This window comes from Sorex araneus, chromosome 2 (genome assembly GCF_027595985.1).
Source record: "Sorex araneus isolate mSorAra2 chromosome 2, mSorAra2.pri, whole genome shotgun sequence".
In the NCBI taxonomy this organism is placed as follows: Eukaryota; Metazoa; Chordata; class Mammalia; order Eulipotyphla; family Soricidae; genus Sorex; species Sorex araneus.
Window position 1 is genome coordinate 133,249,949 of NC_073303.1, and position 19,846 is coordinate 133,269,794.

At 45.7% G+C, this 19,846-nt stretch overlaps 1 protein-coding gene across 1 annotated transcript in view; it reads left to right on the plus strand.

The window, feature by feature from the left end:
- Positions 1 to 15,000, plus strand: part of SLC12A8 (solute carrier family 12 member 8) — a 151,236-nt gene extending 136,236 nt beyond the window's left edge. Inside the window, exons 11-14 of the mRNA XM_055124500.1 lie at positions 2,741 to 2,838; positions 3,362 to 3,479; positions 10,792 to 10,852; positions 14,658 to 15,000. Of these exons, the coding sequence (XP_054980475.1) occupies positions 2,741 to 2,838; positions 3,362 to 3,479; positions 10,792 to 10,852; positions 14,658 to 14,820 (440 nt within the window). The 3' untranslated portion in view covers positions 14,821 to 15,000. The remainder of the gene's footprint in view (positions 1 to 2,740; positions 2,839 to 3,361; positions 3,480 to 10,791; positions 10,853 to 14,657) is intronic.
- Positions 15,001 to 19,846: the final 4,846 nt, after the last annotated feature.

Below are 19,846 nucleotides of genomic sequence, written 5' to 3' on the forward strand. Positions count from 1 at the left end.
TCTCTATCCTGTTAGTCTACTTTATAATTTTTCAGAGTACTTATCGCTTACTGACACTACATTAGTCAAGTTTGTCTTTACTAGAATGCAACATCAATGACATCAGAGACCTTCTATCTGTTCAGCATATCTCCTAGTACCTAGAACTTGGAATGCACTAAATTTCCACAATTGAAGGACAACCATGCAAGCAAGACGGGTTCCGAAGGAAATTCAGCATGATAGACCATATCCACACAGTGACCAAACTCATTGAAGTTTCGCGAGAGTTCAAGATGCCGCTCTGTCTAACGTTCATCGACTTAAAGAAGGCCTTCAATTCTGTTGAGACTGAGGCGGTCATCGAAGCCCTGTCCAAACAGGGTGTTCAAACTCAGTATATCAAACTCCTCAGCGAGCTGTATTGTGAATTCACCACCAGGATCTCACCATTCTACAAGGAACTGATTATTGATGTAAAGAGGGATGCAGCAGGGTGATACCATTTCACCGAAACTCTTCAGTGCCGCCCTCAAGAACATCATGTGATGACTGGAATGGGAAGGAATGGGAGTGAAGATAGACGGTCGGCAATTATACCACCTCTGCTTTGCTGATGACATCGTTCTCGTAACACCAAACATTAGCCAAGCGGCACAAATGCTGGCCGACTTCGACCACGTGTGGAAAGGTCGGATTGCAGCTGAATCTCAACAAGAAGATGTTCATGAGAAACGAACTGGTCCCTGAAGCTCCATTTGCTCTCAATGGAACGAACATCTCCAAATGCAGCAGCTATGTGTACCTGGGTCAAGAAATCAACATGAGAAATGACTTGGTGCCAGAACTGCACAGGAGGAAGAAAGCAGCGTGGAATGCCTTCAAGATAGTCAAAGAAGTGGTTAAGAGAACGAAGAAACTCCGACTCCAGGCACATCTTTTCAATTCCACTGTTCTTCCTGCACTAACATATGCCTCAGAGACCTGGGTCCTACGCAAACCAGATGAGAACGCTATTAGAGTATCCCAAAAAGGAATCCAAATGCTAGGAGTATCACGTCTCACTCAAGTGAGAGAAGGAATCTGGAGTTCTGACCTCCGTCGACAGTCAAGAATAGGGATGCTGTCTCGTTTGCCAAGGCATCAAAAATCAGATGGGCCAGTCATGTAATGCGATTCAGAGACGACCACTGGACTAGAGCTGTTACCGACTGAATTCCATGGGACGTCAGAAGACCTCGTGGCTGCCCACCAACTAGATGGTCAGATTTCTTTGTCAAATCCCTGAATGAACGATTTGAGGCTCTTCCTGTGCTTGGAGAAAACACTGGGCTGCACTAGCACGCGACAGGGACAAATGGAGACGTTACTGGCGCCCACTCGAGCAAATCAAAGATCAACAGGATGACAAGTGATACAAGTGATTCCAAAGTTGTTCACAATACTTCATTGCATTTAATATTTGAACACCAATCCCACCATGATTGCACCTTCCCACCACCATATTTCAAACATTTCCACCCCAAATCCCAAACTGTGTCCCCCAAAGCAGAACTGAACAGTTAGTTTTGTATTGCTTGTTATAAATAACCTGCTAAAAATGGTTCAATAAAGTTTCCTTAGAGGAAAGTGTGTGAAGATTGTTGTATTTCTTCCTGGAGCCATTATGCCCTTGTATAAGAGATTACTAACATGTTTGTTAAACCCCATCAATTGTGCGTTGCTCTTGGGTTGCCCCAGTTAAGGCAGCCTGGTGTGGGTTCTGGAGGCATCTCTGTGGTGTGTTGTTCTATGTTGCTCTCTTCTGGGAGCTTTATTCTGAGTCTCTTGGTCATGGCCATTGATGAGATTATATGGGGCCAGGGACAGTTTGTGGGTGTGACTGCCAAGCTCCTGGTAAACTGGGGAGATGCGAGGAGGAGGCCCATTCCCGCTCCGAGCAAGCTTGGAGATTTCAGTCACAAGTCCTGCATACAGGTTTTTTTTGCAGATTCCCTCATGGGTGAGGCTCATCTGAGCCTGTGGAGAGCAGCTGTGAGCATGGCGGCAATTGAGTTCTAGAAGTTTTCGGCTGTTGGGGCTCTGTTGGGGCGGGGAGGGGAACTCACCTGCCACCCCTCCGAGTTGCCCCAGTTAATTAAGTACACCCACTTTCTTCAGGACTGTGGTGTAGGACTGGCACTCAACACTTGTTCACGTTACATGCATGAGAGCTTCTCCACAGCCACATGTGACTTCCAGAGATCCTGGGACATGACACTAGATGTCATCTTGACCATGGGGGCTCATGGCTGTAAGTCAGATGAAAGTGGCTTGGAATAGGAAAGAAATAATGGAGGTGATAAGGAATGGTCATATTCAGAATGCATTTTGATTTTAGAATCAGTAGAATTTATTGGTGGAACTAAGGTAAGTAAGCAGCAATCCTGCTAACCACAACTGGGAACCCAGAATTTTTTTTTTAATTTTCCCACTCTACCCTGCTTTCATCTGAAAGGAAGGGAAATGTGAACTCCTGGCCCCTTTGATGACAGGACTGGACTATACTCAGTGAGCGTTAGAGGAAGTTTCCTCTCCACTCTGCTTCTCCCTTCCTTTCCCCCTAGAAAGAAATCCTTTCTTTCTCCCCCCAGAACAAGTACTGAAAATAACTCAGTTCTGCAGGCTGAGTTACAGACTTGAAGAAGAGCTCACAGATAAAATGAGAAGGAAGTTTGCTAATAAAGTCATATCCAAATATTTGACTTATTTAATTTTTTAGATTTTTTCCCGAAGTCCAGGCTCCAGGAGCATGATGCCCAGAGGAGACCGATTTCTCTCTACGCCCGCGTGTGCAACCCCTGGGTCTCCCTGTTGGGAGTGAGTAACTTCATCTTGATCACGATTAGCTCAAAACATTGTTTCAGACCTGTGATATTGGGATGGAGGTGGGGGGAGATGGAAGGCTTAATCAGGAGCAATGTGATTTAGTTGTTTGCTGTGTTAGAATATTGGTGAGACTGCATATGATACTAAACCATTTATTTTAAAACTTCTGGTTTACTTTTAAGATAATTATTTTTGATAATTTTCAGGTCATAAAATTACTAATTACAACAAAGAAGCATAATATCATCCTAATTTGTTTCTTTTAAGGAAGTGTGGGACAGAGATCAAAGGTAGAATATATATTTGATGTTCTGAGTAGACATCTTTCCATGAGAGTATCTTCTCAAATGTCTGCTTATGTGAGGATCTTTTGAATTGTAAGTGAATTTAAATTATCCAGAAGTGATGATGGGTTGGTGAGAGGAACAGTTGTTTGCTAAAGTCCTGGGTTTGTGACTTGTTTATATGCTTATAGAAAACCATGAGGTGACATGTCCCTTCCCTGTTCCCACAGGCTGTTGGGTCCCTTATCATCATGTTTGTGATCCAGTGGGTCTATGCCTTGATTAACATGGGTGTTGCTTTGATCTTGTATTTCTACATTGGCCAAACTAGTCCTGGACTTCACCTTGGTAAGCAGTAGGGCTGTTTTACCATCAGCCTCATTCTCTTTTAACTCTCATTGGAAATACAGGCTTCGAACACTTGGTAAATGCCAACAACAAGCAGAAGTGAGTTCCACATTCAAATAGCATATAGTTTAGGAGAAAAAAAATAAAAAACCGTAAATAATAAAGATGAAAAATAGCAACAGCTTATTGTGAGGTTAAAGGCATGTAGAAGTAAGATAGCTGACAGTAGCACAATAACCAAGAAAGAAGAAATGAAAATATACTGCTGGGTGTTTCTCATGCTATATGTATGTATATTTAAAGGACTATAAGATCACTTAAAAATGGTCTGTGACAAGTTAAAATACTGTACACCTCCTAAAGTAATCATAAAAATTCAACAGTTATTGCTAATAACCCAGTAAAAAGATTGAATTGAATTTTAAAATGTAAAAAGAAAGAAATAGAAAAGAAGAAAAAAAAAGAGAGAGACATCTGGGCCTAAGAAAAACCCAAAACCCAATAGCATAGCAGTTTATAGAAACCTGCATATATCAATATTCACACTAAATATAAAGTCTATATACTTTCAATTATATGGCAGAGATGGTCCTATTGAATTTAAAAACATGATATAATTATATGCTGCTTATAAGAAACCTACTTTAAATGTATGCACAAATAAATTAAAACAATGAAAAATGGAAAAGAGACTGGAGAGATAGTACCGGAAGCAGTGCACTTACCTTGCCCTTAACTGACCCTGGTTTGACCCCCAGTGCAGCATATGGTCCTCTGAGCACCACAAAGAGTGACCCCTAAGCACAGAGCCAGGGATTGCACCTGTGCACAGATGGTATAGCTGAAACAAAGCAAAACAAGAATGAAAAAATACAAATCTAAACAAAGCTGGAGTAATTATAGTAACACAATTTAATTGATTTTCACAAGCAGTACAAAGGAAATTCAAATGAGAAAATAATCTTTTCAGTAAATGGTGCAAGTTAATTGGAAATGAATATGCAATGATAAACTTTAATGTATAGTATAAAAATAACTTAAAATGGGGGCAGAGTGATAATACAGCTGGCAGAGCACTTGCCTTGCACAAAGCAGACCCAGGTTGGATCTGGCATCCCATATGATCTCCTGAACTCAGCCAGGAGTAATTCCTGATTGCAGAGCACGAAGTAACCCCTGAGCATCATTGGGGGGTGGCCCTAAACAAAAATAAAACTTAAAACGAGCCCTCTAACTAAAATATAAAACCTCTGGATGAAAACATGGAATAACCTTTTATTTGTTTTTGTTGACTTGGCATCACGCCTTGGTGCCCTGGGGCTGTGCCATGCTGGGGGTCAAACCCCGACTCCTATGTGCAGATCACACACTCCAACCCTTCCGATTTTCTCTCTGACTCCAAAAGCTTTGTAACTATCAGTGGCAAATATTTTTCTGATACAAGATAAAAAAGGAGAGGGAAATGGATAAAGCAGACTTTCTCATAATTAGGAGCTCTGACCTCAATAGCTCAGCAGGCTGGAGCACATGCTTGGGATGCAGGGGCCAGGGGGCTGTCCCTGGCACAGCATGGTCCACTGGGCACTGACCGGAGCAGTCTCTGAGCTCTGCTAGCTATCCACCACCTCATGAAAGAACTCTGAACTTTGAACATTAAGGAATGCAAATACAAATTGTATACTGTGAAAAAAATCACATATTTAGCAACTTTTATCTATAGTACATGGAAATTATCAAAACTGAATAATAAAAAATGGGCAAAAGTTTTAAATACATGTTTCAATGACATATATGGACAGCACATGAAAAATGTTCAAAATTATTAGTTGTTATGAGTGACTTTAGGGGCTGGAGTTATAGTATAGTGGGTAGGGCATTTGCCTTGCAAAATTTCTGCATGTTAAGCTATTTGACTCACGGACCACCCTGGAAGACTCTCTTTGTGTAAGACCCTGTGGGAGCGATACTGAGAGCATTACAGGGTGAAAACAAGGCATTTCCTATCTTCAAAGAATATTTGATTTAGTTAATATGTTCATTTTATTTGCTTTTGTTTACTGTTATTATTTTGTTTGTTTGTTTTTTGGCCACATCCAACAGTGCTCAGGGTACCATATGTTCCTGGCAGTGCTCAGGGGACCGTACGCAGTTCTGGGGAGTGAACTGAAGTCCACAGCATGCAAGTGTCTCACTCCTGTACTATCTCTCCAGCCCCTTTACTGTTATTTTTAAAAGAATTCAATATAAAGTGTATTCTCTGACCATAATAGATTAAACTGCAAATCAACAAAAGAAAATTATCACAAAAATTTTAAATGCCTATAAATTAAACAGTGTACTTCCATTCTATGGGTAAAGGAGAAAAAAGTTTTCCTAGGAGAATTAGGAAAAGAAAATGCATTTAATTTTCATTCAATTAAAGAATTTATTATACTCCTTTTAAAAATAAATTAAATATTCTCAAATTATTAATCTGTTTCCACCTCAATAGTCTAAAAAGGAAGAATTCCATAACTGCCTTTTTAACAGAAAAAAGAAAATTTAACAGTAGAAATCAAGAAAATTAAAAAGAGAAAGATAAAAATCAGTGAACCCAGGAAATTTTTTTTTAAGTTGGTGAAAACTTACAGCCTTCAAAACTGAAAAAGGTAAAAAGAGAAATGAGATAAATATCAGTATAAAAAAATTGAAGCACTTACTGTAGATGCTTCCAAATATTAGGAGGATCATAAGGACCAATAGCAAAGATAAATTTTTTAAACTTGGATAAAACCAGCATATTTCTTGAAAACTACAAGCTATTAAAACTTGCCCAAAATAAAATCAATAACCTGGAGAACTAAGATGTTGTCAATAGAGAAATTTGATTTCTTTTTAAATGATCCAATAAAAATTTTAGAACAGAATAATGCAATGTATGAAATTTCAAATTCCCTAAACTGAACAGAAAGAAGTTAACAGTAAATAATTACTGAACTTAAAAACAGAGCTCCATTATTATGCCCCTTCTTGCCAACATTTAATTTTTTAGGTATCTTGCTACTTCCATGTGTCGTTCCTATTTCATTTTGTAGAAGTTTCTTAAGTGTTTCTTGGGGACCTGACTTAATGACACTGAATCCCGGGAACTGTTATTTGTCTGAAAGCTCTTTCTTTTCCTTTCAGTCTGAGGTAACCTGGTAGAGTGTTCTTGGCCAGCATCCTTTCTCATTCAGCTCTCCGCACGCAGCATGCCACGGTGTCACCCGCTCTGTCTGACCTGTCCAGTTTCCTGTGAGAATCTGCTGAGAGTCTAAATGAGGATTCCTTCTGTGTGTCTGCTTTTCTCTCATTGCTTTTTAGGACTCTCTCTATATATTTGACTTTTTCCATTTTAACATCTTAGTGTACATCCATTCCACTTATTTCATTTGCAATTCTTTGAGCTGTCTGGTTCTAGTTATCTCATTCTTTTTTTGACTTGCAGGAAGTTCTCAGCTATTTCTTCAAATTAAAATTTTTTCCCTTCTTTCTTCTTCAGGAACCCTAGGTGCACTGGTTTCTCCTGATTCTGTCCCACATAGCTCTTATGTTATCTTCACTATTTTTAAATTTTTTTAATTTTAATTTTTATAAATTGAATCACTGTGAGATAGTTACAAAGTTGTTCATGATTGGATTTCAGTCATATAGTGTTCCAACTCATCCCTTCACCAACCATTCCTCTCTCTCTCTCTCTCTCTCTTTCCCCTCTCTTTCTGGGCATTATGCTTTGCAATACAGATACTGAAAGGTTATCATGTATATCTCTCTACCAACTTTCAAAACTCAGTTCTTGTCCAGAATGATCATTTCCAACTATTATTATCATACTGGTCCCTTCTCTATCCTAACTGCCCTCCACACCCCCACACACTTGTCGTAAGTTTCCAACAACTGACCAGTCCTCCTGACCCCTGTTTTCCCTCCTTGGATATTAGTCTTATACTAATTTTTTATATCCCACAAATGGATGCAGGTATTCTACATCCTCTCCTTCTGACTCACTTCACTCAGCATGATACAACCATTTATAAGCAAATTTAATGACTTCATTTTCCTAATGTGGGCATAGTATCCTATTGTGTAGATATGCCATAGTTTCCTTATCCACTTATCTGTTTTTGGGTACTTGGGTTGTTTCCAGATTCTGGCTATTGTGAATACTGCTGCAATGAACATAGAAGTGCAGATGGTGTTTCTGCTGTGTGTTTTTGGAACTCCAGGGTATATTCCCAGAAGTTGCATTGCTGAGTCAAATAGTCAAATGGGACCTCAATTTTTAGTTTTCTGAAACTTTAGTTTTCTGAAACAATATGGGCATTCTAAAGAATGTCCATATTGTTTTCCAAAAAGGCTGAACCAGTTGACTTGGCATTCCCTCCAACAGTGAAGCAGAGTGCCTTTCTCCTCACATCCCTGCAGAACAACCCCAGCACTGGTTGTTCTTGTTCTTTTGGATGTCTGACATCTCTGTGATGCGAGACAATATCTCATTGTTGTTGTGATTTGCATCTCTCTGATGATTAGTAATGTCAATCATTTTTTCATGTGCCTTTGGACATTTTAATTTCTTCTTCTTCTTTTCTTTCTTTCTTTTTTCTTTTTTGCTTTTTTCGGTCACACCCAGAAATGTTCAGCAAAATTCCTGGCTCTGCACTCAGAAATTATTCTTGGCAGTGTTCACGAGACCATATAGGATGCTGGGGATCCAACCCAGGTTGGCCATATGCAAGGCAAATGCCCTCCCCACTGTACAATAGCTTTGGCTCCCTAATTTCTTCTTTGAGGAAGTTTTTGTTCATTTCTTCACTCCAATTTTTGATAGGGTTGGATTTTTTTCTTGAAAAGTTCTACCAGAGCCTTATATATCCTTGACATTAACACCTTATCAGATGGGCATTGGGTGAATAACCTTTGCCATTCTATGGTTCGTCTTTGTATCTAGGTCACCATTTCTTTCTTTTCTTTCCTTCTTTCTTTCTTTCTTTCTTTCTTTCTTTCTTTCTTTCTTTCTTTCTTTCTTTCTTTCTTTCTTTCTTTCTTTCTTTCTTTCTTTCTTTCTTTCTTTCTTCCTTCCTTCCTTCCTTCCTTCCTTCCTTCCTTCCTTCCTTCCTTTCTTTCTTTCTTTCTTTCTTTCTTTCTTTCTTTCTTTCTTTCTTTCTTTCTTTCTTTCTTTCTTTCTTTCTTTCTTTCTTTTTCTTTCTTTCCTGCTTGCTTGCTTTTGAGTCACACCTGACAGTCCTTAGGGGCTCTGTACTCAGGAATTATTCCTGGCTATGCTCAGGGGACTATATGGGATGCCAGCGATAGAACCCAGGTCAGCCATGTGTAAATCAAATGCCTTACCCACTGTACTATGGCTTGGGTCCCTCTCTTGCATTTTTAAGTACAGGCAATATATTCTTTAGCCCTATGCTTTCTGTTTGAACTCTTCTCAAACTTGCTCCCATACTTCTTAGGTGACATTCTTTTCCATTATCTCATTTTTGAGAGACTCATTAACACTATTGCTTTAAAGTCTTCAGGTCATTTGTACAGCTCTGTTGTACTAGTTTTTGGATTCATCAGTCCAGTGAGTCCTTTGACCTCCCCTTCTTGTCCGTTGTTCCACATGGCCTGGGGAGGGCTGGAGTCTGTTCCAGCAGGTCTGAGCAGTTAGTGGGAGTACACAGTGTGTCTGGGGACAGTCAGGGGATTCACAGGCTCAACTGCCTGACCTACTTCTAACTCCTGAGCTACTAAGTTCAAGTGGAGCTGGGCAGTGACCAGGGATTCAAGGTCACCAGTACCTATAGCCATTGAGGTATTGTGGTCACACAAACCTGGGCTTGGCCTGCGAAATCCCTGCTGGGCAGGCTTAAGAACAGACAGACAAGATCGTTGGTCCCAGCTGGTGACTCTGAGAGAGCAGAGTTTGGCTTCTCTGAGCTGCCAGGACCACTTGCAGGCAGTGGGGTGTCTGTAGGGTGTGGCTTGCTTGCAGCACTGAGACCCCTTTGTCTGCGGAACTAAGCACTTGAGATAGTTGTTCCTGCCCTTAGGTGGCTTAGCTATTTGCTAGACTTTTTCTGGAGTTCTCAGAGATTGGCCTTCAGGATCTGTTTTTTTTTTTTTTTTTTTCTTTTTGGGTCACACCGGGCGATGCATAGGTGTCACTCCTGGCTCTGCACTCAGGAATTACCTCTGGAGGTGCTCAGGGGACCATATGGGATGCTGGGAATCGAACCTGGGTCAGTCGCGTGCAAGGCAAATGCCCTACCCGCTGTGCTATTGCTCCAGCCCCCAGGATCTGTAATTATGGCCAGTCAAAGCTAACATGGCTTGTGCTAGCACTGTCATCTGCAAGGTTACATGAGGTTGGCAAGATGGTGCCCCTCAGGCCAGAGGGATGTGCAAGAATTAAGGCGCTGCTGTGCCTATAACAGATTTCCTGGTCTAATCCTTAGCATAATACACAATCCCAGAGCACCAGCAGAGATTACTCCTGAGCACAGAGCCAGGCCTCACACCTAGGCACTGCTGGATGTTTCCCTCAGCCCATCCTCATCCCTTGCCCCAGGCACCATCCCCCCCTTCCACTCTGACCTTGTACATACCCTAGAGTTGAGCATTTGTCAACCTTCTACAACTACAAACGGGGACCTGTCTACATACCAGTCCACAAGCCCACACTTAAAACTACTCTGGCAGACCACTGGTTTTCAACTATAAATCAGGACCAATCTGTGGGCCAGCAGCAGAGACCACTGCTGTTGTCTCCTGGTTCCGTGTTCATTGTCTCCTGGTTCCATGTTGCTAGGATCATAGTGGTGGGAGAGGTACTGGGTTTGCTCCCCAAGTAAAGTCCTTACATGTCTCCTCCTCATTGCAGCTCGTTTCCCCTCACGGTATGGACTGTCCTTAGAGAGCGGGGAGGATCCTCTCTGCCTATAACCCATCTGGGTGCTCCTCTTTAGTCCCTGCTGTGAATGCTTCTGTGCACTGGGCTTCAGGTCCATTTCTGCATCAGTTACTTCAAGTATTGGGGTAGGTTAGCTGTGATTGGTGGAGGATGTAAATGCGAGTTCTACCTGTTTAGCTCTCTTGGCCCTGCCCCTATTCTATCTAATAAGCCTATTTAACCCATATTCTCCTGCCCTCCCGCCCTCCCTCCCCCCCCCTCTCTTTCTGTGTGTGTGTGTGTGTGTGTGTGTGTGTGTGTGTGTGTGTGTGAAAGGGTCTGTATATTCACTCTATTAAAAACTGGCATTCTGGATGCATGTTTTCATTGATATTCACATGTTCCCTGCAGGATCAGCCTCCAACTTCAGCTTTTTCAGATGGATGAGATCACTTCTGACTCCCTCCTGCAGGTTTGTGCCAGTTTGGAGTTACTGAGTGGGCCCGGGCGTGGGAGGTGCTGGGGGTCCCCTCTCCAAGCCATGCCTGGGTGGAATGTGGTGTGGGAAGCTCACAGTGAGCCCCATGAGGAAGTTAGCCTCAGCTCCTCACTGTCTTCTGTCCCTCAGTCTCACCTCATCAGAAGTCTCTGGTTTTCATCCTCCGCCCAGATCATCAGAGTCAGCCATGGGCTTTAGTTAACAGGGGACTGTGGGGCAATTGGCCGGGGTTGCTCCTCTCACCAACAGCGTGTGGGCCCAGGGACTTCTGTTCTTCCCCGTCGGCTCAGGGGGGTCTGGTCTGATGATGTTGGTGGAAAGGCAGAGCACTAGCACAGAGGGAGACGGGGGTGTCAGGGGGGGCCTCTGGGTCAGATGCTCAGGGGAGGGGAGGAGCAGACCTCCTGAGCCCACCAAGAAGGTTCTTTCATGAGAACCCGGCAGCTTTCCTTCTCCGTCCTCCTCTTTGAAGAGCTTGGAAACACTTTCCCTCCCTTGCCTCCCATCAGGAGCCAGTGCTGTGATTTGGGAAGATTCGGGCTTGGTTTCATTCTGTTGCTTTGCTTTGCTTTGCTTTGCAAAGTGGATGTGTGGGTCACTCTTCATGCCCATGCCTGATGTGGCCCGTGGGCCGTGATGCCCTTTCCTGCTGTCCCAGATGTGAATCCAGAGCCTGTTTTTCTCATTCCCCTCACCCCTCCATGAAGATTCATTATGTAAGATCCAGTTTACCATCTTAGACATTTTGGGTGGGGGTGATGCTAGGAATCAAATTGGGGTCAGCTGCATGCAAGGCAAATTCCTGAACCCCTGAACCATCTCTCCAGCTCCCAACTTAACCAGTTTTCATAAGGTTGGGTATCCAGTGGTCAGGGGCGGGGGGGGGGCTCCCGGGGCCCCTCCAAGTAATGTTCAGTCCATTGTATGCATCTAGTTCCAAGGGTTTGGTTTTGTTTGTCTGTTGGGTGCTAGAGATGAAACCCTGGGCTTCGTACCATGAATCATGTGCTTGATGACTGAGCTGCATCCCTGACCCCAGCTTAGGGCATTAAGGACATTGTGCTGGTACACAGCCCACCTGACCATGTTACTCCAGAGCCCTTTACTGTGAGAGACTGCGATGCATGAGAGGCACCAGCTCTGTGCGCCTCCCTCTCAAGAACCCTGCAGATAACACTTCACAAGCCCAACCTGTCTATTTTTGAAGGCCTCAAAGATGAAACCAAGTACTGGGGAATGGGGGCATAAAAAGAGGGAGCAAGCAGAGTTATGGAAACAACAGGGGTGACAGGGGTGGTGGAGTGGGTCCCCTCTGCCTCTCTTCCAGGCTGAGGGAAGGGCTGGTGACTGGCCCCAGCACACACCCCCTGGTCTCACTGATCTGTCTGGTCTTGGACTGGAGATAGAACAGAGCTAATGGACTCACCTTGCTCTCAACTACATTGGTTGAGAAGTAGTTGAGAGCAAGGTCCCCTGAGCCCTGCCAGGACTGATCCCTGAGCACAACTGTGTGTGACCCAGAGAGAAAGCAAAAATCCCCCAAATCAAAAGAAAACAAAAGCAAAACAAAAATCCCCACTTTGTCTTGAAAGAAAGTGTAGTGTAAAAAGTAGGTTATGAAGGAGCCTGCCTACAGGACTGGAGGTAGTATAGTGGATACTTGCCCGATCTCCAGCACCTCATAAGGTCTCCTGAACCTGGCCAGGAGTGACCCCTAAGTACTGAGTCAGTTGTAATCTCTGAGCACACTGGGTGTGGCCCCCAAACCAGAAACCAGTCAACCAAAAACAAACAAAACAAAACAAAAACACCACTGCCTACAGATTTTGGATCTACAAGTAGTAAGTGGTTTGGAATATATGGCTTTATGTGACTGAGCAGATTTTTTTCTTGGCATTTCCACTGTTATTAATTTATTTTGGTTTGGGCATGCCTCCTGGGGGTGCTCAGGGACAGTGTGGGTGCTGGGGCTCCCACATGCAGAGCATGCCCTTGGTCCTTGGCTCCATCTCCCTGACCTGATGGTGGCCACAGGAAGTGACTGTCCCTTATGTGTGTACTGAGTTCTTGGAATTTCTTCTCTGCAGAGGTTGTAGAATTATATGTAAGGGTGCACGAGAAGATTATTTTGGCTGGAGCAGAGCTCAGTTCATGCCATTCACAGCTCAGCAGGCTTGTAGAGCAGATGGGGAAGGCCCCAGCTAAGCTGCAGCCCAGCACAGCTTGGGAGTGTTTATTTAGGAGTGAAAAGTCCAAGGAATGGTGATTCATATCAAAGCAGAAATTTGTAGCTTGTGTTTTGTTTTGTTTCTAATTCGTTGCTTTAAGGACTTCTTTTTTTTTTTTTCCCTTCACAATTATTGTCCCAGTTACTCTTTGGGCTAGAGCGGTAGCACAGCGGGTAGGGCATTTGCCTTACACACGGCTGATGCGGCCGACCCAGGTTTGAGTCCTCCATCTCTCTCGAGAGCCCCACCCTGTGTGCAGCAGAGCCTGGCAAGCTACCCTTGGCGTATTTGATATGCCAAAAACAGTAACAAGTCTCACAGTGGAGATGTTACTGGTGCCTGCTTGAGCAAATCAATGGGCAATAGGGACGACAGTGCTACAGTGCTACTCTGTAAAGCCAAAGATTAGTATAGGTGTGTTTGGGCAAAGGGATCTGGCTATTACTTCCTCCATCATATGTACAATTCTGAGAACTGCGAAGGGCAGCTGACCTTAAGAAGACCTTTTCCTCTGAAATTCCCCCAACTCCTGAGACCATGTGACTCCCAGCATCGCAGGCCAGAGGAACACCACAGTCTCAGGGCCTAGCACTGCCAGCCTGGCTGGCCAAGTCCAGTGCTTGGGTGTTGTACATTTGGGTTCTGACAAATGCACAGTGGTGTGTGGCTGCCATTTCAATATCATAGTTTCACTGCCCTAAATCCCCCTGTGCTCTAGCTATGAAATGAACAATCAAGCCATTAAAGGCATGAAGAACCTTAAATGCATACTGCTAAGTGAAAGCTACAGTCAGAGGAAGGCACATCTGTCTGAGCCTTGCCGCATGGCATTCTAGGGAAGGCCAAAGGACAGAAGCAGCACACAGATGAGTGACTGGAGGGATGAAGGAGAGGGAAGGGGCAAGACTAGGTGATCTGGAGGAGCACAGGGCCAGGCTTCGGGGCTTGGCGTGTCTAGGGCAGAGAGGTGAGGTGTCCATGTATATCTAAACACTGGAGCCAACATGCTGTATGCAGGGGACCCAAACTACAATAGTTAAACTTAAAAATATGCCTCTAAGGAGACAGGCTGTGGGTGGGAGGCAGTCCAGGGTCATTGATGGAGGCAGGGACGCTGGTGATGGAATTAGAGTTGGAACATTGTATGTGTGAGACTGTTGTCAACAACTCTATAAATCACTGTCACTATCACTGTCCTCCCGTTGATCATCGATTTGCTCGAGCAGGGACCAGAAATTCCTCCATTGTGAGACTTGTTACTGTTTTTGGCATATCGAATACGCCACGGGTAGCTTGCCAGGGTCTGCTGTGTGAGCAGGATACTATCAGTAGCTTGCCGGGATCTCTGAGAAGGACGGAGGAATCGAACCTGGGTTGGGTCAGCCACGTGCAAGGCAAATGCCCTACCCGCTGTGCAATCGCTCCAGCCCATGCTGCCTAAATAAGAATAAAATAAAAATGCGATAATAAACAGAACCTGTTTTTGGCAAATCCTTTCTCTAGCCCAGAGGATCCTTCCTCTGACCACACTTTGTGTTTCTCTCACCAAGGAGCTTGCGACCCTCCCCGGAGCAGATAGTCCTGGCGCCGTCACTAGCGAGGGTCGACATGGAGATGCTGCAGCTCACCCAGGAGAACGCAGATTTCGCCGGGCGGGATCGCTACCACCACTCCTCCCCCGTGAGCCGGGAACAGCTGATGCCTCGGTACTAACGCTGAGTACTCTGCACTGGGCAGCCTCGGGCCCTCGCCGCTGGGGCTCGGGGTTCAGTGCACAGTGGATACAAGTCCCTGAACCTTTGTGGCGCTGGTTCTCCTTGGTGAGAAGCAGAACCCTGTCCTCACATCCCATTGGGACCGGAGCCTCCTGCGCAGGTGCGCGGTGGAGCAGGAAACCGGCCACAACCAGCCTGGAGGTGCCGGGACGCAGCTGAAGGGAGCAAGACCCGAGGATTTACTCTCAGGGCCTTAATAAAAGGCTTCTTTAAAATTTTGATATTTTTTTCCTTTTGGAAAAATGTGTTTTCATGTTTCCAAACCCCAAAGTGTAATCTCATTATACTAGTGAAGGACTAGTGAAAGATTAGTGAAAGACTCCTTCCCACTCTTGCTTTCATGTTCAGATCCTGTTCACTGCCCAGCGTCTGGGCTTCTGTGTGCCCGTCCAGCATTTCCTTGTGAATGCATAGGCCAACAGGAACATGCATTCTCACTACCCCTGTCTGTCTGCAAAGGCTAGTCTGTCCTGCGTGTGCTCTGCCCTTCTCTTTTCCTCTTAATGATCTACCCTGGGACATTTGCATGCCAGTATGTAGAGTCTCCTCATTCTTTTTCATTCACAAATGTGCTTTAATTTATTTCTTCAGTTCCAGTGGTATTTGGGTTGTTTCCAACCTTTTCCTGTTCCAATCAACTCTGCAGTGAGACACATGTACCAACGCAAAATATATCTGTAGGATACATTTCCAGATGTGGAATGACAAAACCAAAGGATGTAGCCCTTTGTAGGGTATTATGGTTTAGTGATGGTCTTTCATAATTAAAATATTGAATAACCAGGAATTATCTAATAGTGACTCATATTTTTGCAAGTTTTGTTGTTCTCAGCTCTCTGGTGTGGGAAGCAGATTTTAAATGGGCTGAATTTCTCATTTGGTTAAAAAAAATTGTATTTAGCTAAAATGTTATTGTGTCACTAACAAAGTCATCAGGTCTTAGACTGGGGCTCCTGGAAAACGAATGGTTACTGGTTCTATTTATGGGGGGGGGTAGGGGGTAGAAAGGGCAGAAACCTGAAGTAGGTGAGTCTTTTTTTGGTTCTGGTGTTTTTTTTAATTGCTTCAAAATATTTCTTTTCTTCTTATTGAATCACCATGAGATATACAACTATAAAGGTGTCTATGATTTGATTTCAGTTATATAACGTTCAACACCAGTCCCTTCACTAGAGTACATTTCCCACCGCCAGTGTTACCAGTTTCCCTCCCACTCCTCCCCCAGCCTGCATACTGTTACTGAAAGGTTATCATGCATATCACTTACCTTTTTTCAGCACCCAGTTCTGTCCTGATCACTTCCAATTATCATTGTCAAAATGGTCCCATTTCTGTCCTAACTACACTTCCCCAAATCTGTGGCAAGCTTACAACCATGGACCAGTCTTCCTGGCCCTTGTTTCTACTGTCTTTGGGTATTATTCTCATCCTATGTTTTTTTTTTAATATCCTGCAAATGAGCACTATCAATTTATATCTGTCCCCTCCTGACTCATTTCACTCAGTATGATACTCTCCATGTCCATCCATTTATGAGCAAATTTCATGATTTCATCTTTCCTAATGATGGCATAGTATTCTACTGTGTAGATGTACCCTAGTTTCTTTGTCCAGTCTCCTGTTCTTGGGCACTTCGGTTGGTTTCAGACTCTGTCTATTGTGAATAGTGCTGCAATGAACATAGGAATGCAGATGATGTTTCTGCTGTGTGTTTTGGGGCCACCAGTGTATATTCCCGGGACCAATATAACTGGGTGATATAGAAGCTATTTTCTAGTTTTATGAAGAATGTCTATATTGTTTTCCAAAAAGACTGGACCAGTCGGCATTCCCGCCAGCAGTGAATGAGAGTCCCTTTCTCCTTACATCCATACCAGCACGGGTTGTTCTTGTTCCTTTTGAAGTGAGTCGTTGAGCCATCTAAGCCTTTCTTGTTGCAGGGGAGGGTGGACATACTCACTGATGCTTGGGGGACTGTATGTGATGCACAGTCAGCCACATGCAAGGCAAGCCCCTTACCTTCCAGCAAGCCCCTGAAGGTATGACAGAACCTTCATCTCCAAGGAGCCTGAAGGAATACCTGTGTCCCAAAGTTCGTAGAGGGAGGAAAGGGTCTAACTTAGCCATTGGGTCCTGCTCTCCACTGCTGGAGGTCTGTGTGAAGGGACAAGGGTTGCCCTTGCTTGTGTGATTTGTACCTGGTGGAAGAGCCTTGTGAGCCTCGCAGCAAGCAGCCACCCTGTGGCCCTACGTGCTGCTGGGTTGAGTGCTTGGAATTGGCTACAAAAGTGGCTAGAGCCAGGCCGTCCTTTGCTGTTGGCATCCAAGGGTGCTCACTCCCTGCAATGACTCCCTCCTACAACTCCCTACCACTATTGATCATCCTCCCTTTGCCCATCCACTCCTGGCTGGAGACTGGACTAGATATGCCTGAGACAGGCACTTAGCACCAATAGCAGAACTTTAAAACATAGGGCCAGAGAGATAGTACAGTGGGGAGGGCGCTGGCCTTGAACGCACTGGCCTGGGTGTGATCCTTCACCCCGTATGGATTCATGAGCACTGCTGGGAGTAATCCCTGAGTTCAGAGCCAGGATTAAGCCCAGAGCACAGCAAGGTGTGCCCTCCAGATCAAACACAAAAATAGGGAAACAGACCACGTAGAAATGAATTCTTCAGCCACCATCCCCAAACTTTCCAGTCACGACTGCTGGATTCTGGAGCATTCTTGAATCAGAGGGGTCATTTGCTCAGAGTGGAGGGGAGGGGGCTAACAAACCTTCTGGCAGTGCTCTCAGGTGCATCCTGAGCAAAGGATGCAAGTCACTGGGAAGTTCAAGGTTCAGAGAGTATTGGGGGCTGGGAGACAGTGCAGCCGCTTGTGTGCTGGTGCCCGGGCGGGGGACAGCTCTGAGGTGCAGAGTCCCCGAGCTCGGCAGGTTGATCAGCTGCATCTGATGTACTTCTGTGGAATCGAAGATCTGCCGATCCCATGGTCCTCAGAAGCGCATTTCCCCCTCACCCAGGAGAAGATGGGCAGAGATCCAGAGGGGCCCAATTATCTTCCAGCTCTGGGCTGTGCCCCAGGGAAAGGGCCATTTGACTCTCCCGCTGGCCTTGTCCCCCATGGGGGTGCCTGAAGGGCTCCATGGCTGGGAAAGAGGAGGAAAGGACCCTTTAGCCATGAGCGCAGGAACAAAGGCAGGCACAGACTCTGGGTGTCCAGAGGTGCCCTGGACCCTCAGTCTTCAGGGAGAGCTTCTTGGAGGGGGAGGTGTCTGGCCTATACTTACTGGGCAGAGATGGGGGCCAGGGAACTCCTCCTGGGGCCAGGGGTGTGGCAGCCCCAGGCTGGCTGGGGGCCTGAAGGTCACTGCTAAATGCTGGCTGGAACCTCAGTGCTCAGGCTGGAGGCTGAACCCTGTGGCAGGGTTTGGAGAGCCATGTTGTGTCAGACTGAACTCAGACTGAGTTCAGTGCATAAAGGACCCATGCAAACACGCAAACCAGCACAGTTGTGCTCAATCAAACCCTTTAGGCGAGGGACTTTTCTTTTTATTTATTTTGGGTTTTGTTTTTGGGCCACGCCCAGTGGAGCTCAGGGATTGATCCTATCTCTGTGCCCCGGCACTGGCACTTGACTTTTCTTAAACATCAGGAAGCCCAGCCCATGCTCCTGGCAGTGCTGCGGCTGACCCAGGGGCTGACCACTCAGAGCACGTCCTCCCCCTCCCAGCTGTGTGTCCAGCCCCATCCCAGTGCGTTCCAGCCAAGATGATGCTGTCAGGTCCCCTCAGCACGCGTAGAGGCCCGTGAGGAGAGGATCCAGTGGGCAGGGAGCCGTGGGGGAGCTTCAGTCTGCACTGTGAGACCAAGGGCAGAAATCTGCCCAGCACCCCAACAGCTTGGAGGCGCATGCGGGCTCTTGGGGAGGCTCCTGAGCAGCGCCCTCGTGTCAGTTTGCAGCAGCAGGGAGCTGCAGAGGCCCTGGCATTGGCACGTCACTGTCCTGGGGTGGATCCAATGCATGTGAAAGACAGGTGCCCAGACAGACCCCCGGCATCAAGGGCACCCTGTGGCAGCGCCTGGCAGGGGCCTGTCTGGCAGCATTAGGCGAGGGCCCCTTCCTCATTCCTGTTCCTGGGCCTGAGCTCTGACCCCTTGCCTGTCCGTGCACATGCAGCACCCTGCGGAACCTGACTCTCCTCTCCAAAGTTCCTCCTAAGACCCTACCTCTGTGTTTGCGAGGGGCACACATGTGCTGGCATGCACTTTCCTGGCCATGTTTGTGTTTGCTAGAGAAGGTTACAAAATGAAAGAAGGAAAGAAAAGAAGAAAGCTGGGCCAGGTTATGCCTTGCAGGAACCGACCCAGGTTCATCCCTGGGACCCAACATGGTCCTCCAAGCCCACCAAGAGTGATCCCTGAGCACAGAGCTGAGAGTAATCCCTGAACACAGCTGGGTATGACCCCCAAACAAAGGGGAAAAATGGGGAAAAAATGGCAGGAGCCTCCAAAATGAGAAAGATGCTTCAAAGAAGAGCCACACAGTTCCCCTCTGATTCCCTTTGGGACCCTCTGAATGCAGGCAGCATTTCAGAGTCTTCGCTTGACCACCAGCAGCCAGTCCAAGGCTTCGTGAAATGACACCAACCATGCCTGCTGGAGGCTGAAGATAAGGGAACAATCCTGTTTCAAGTAGGAACTACAGACAGAAAGCCTGGGGCCGGTACGCTCCTTGCATGAGAGGTCCCTTAGAACAAGCCGCTTCCCAGAGGCCCAGCTGCTGATGATTCTCTGGGTCCGGGGCTAGTCTGGTGCCCTCAGAAGAGGCAGAGGGCACTGTCTGCTCTCCCTGCTCCTCAGGCATGCCTTCTTCACGGTGGCTCCAGCTGCATCCTCCTGGACTCTCATCATCACTTGGCAGGTGAGGAGAGGAGGGAGGAAGGAGGTTGTGGGTGTGC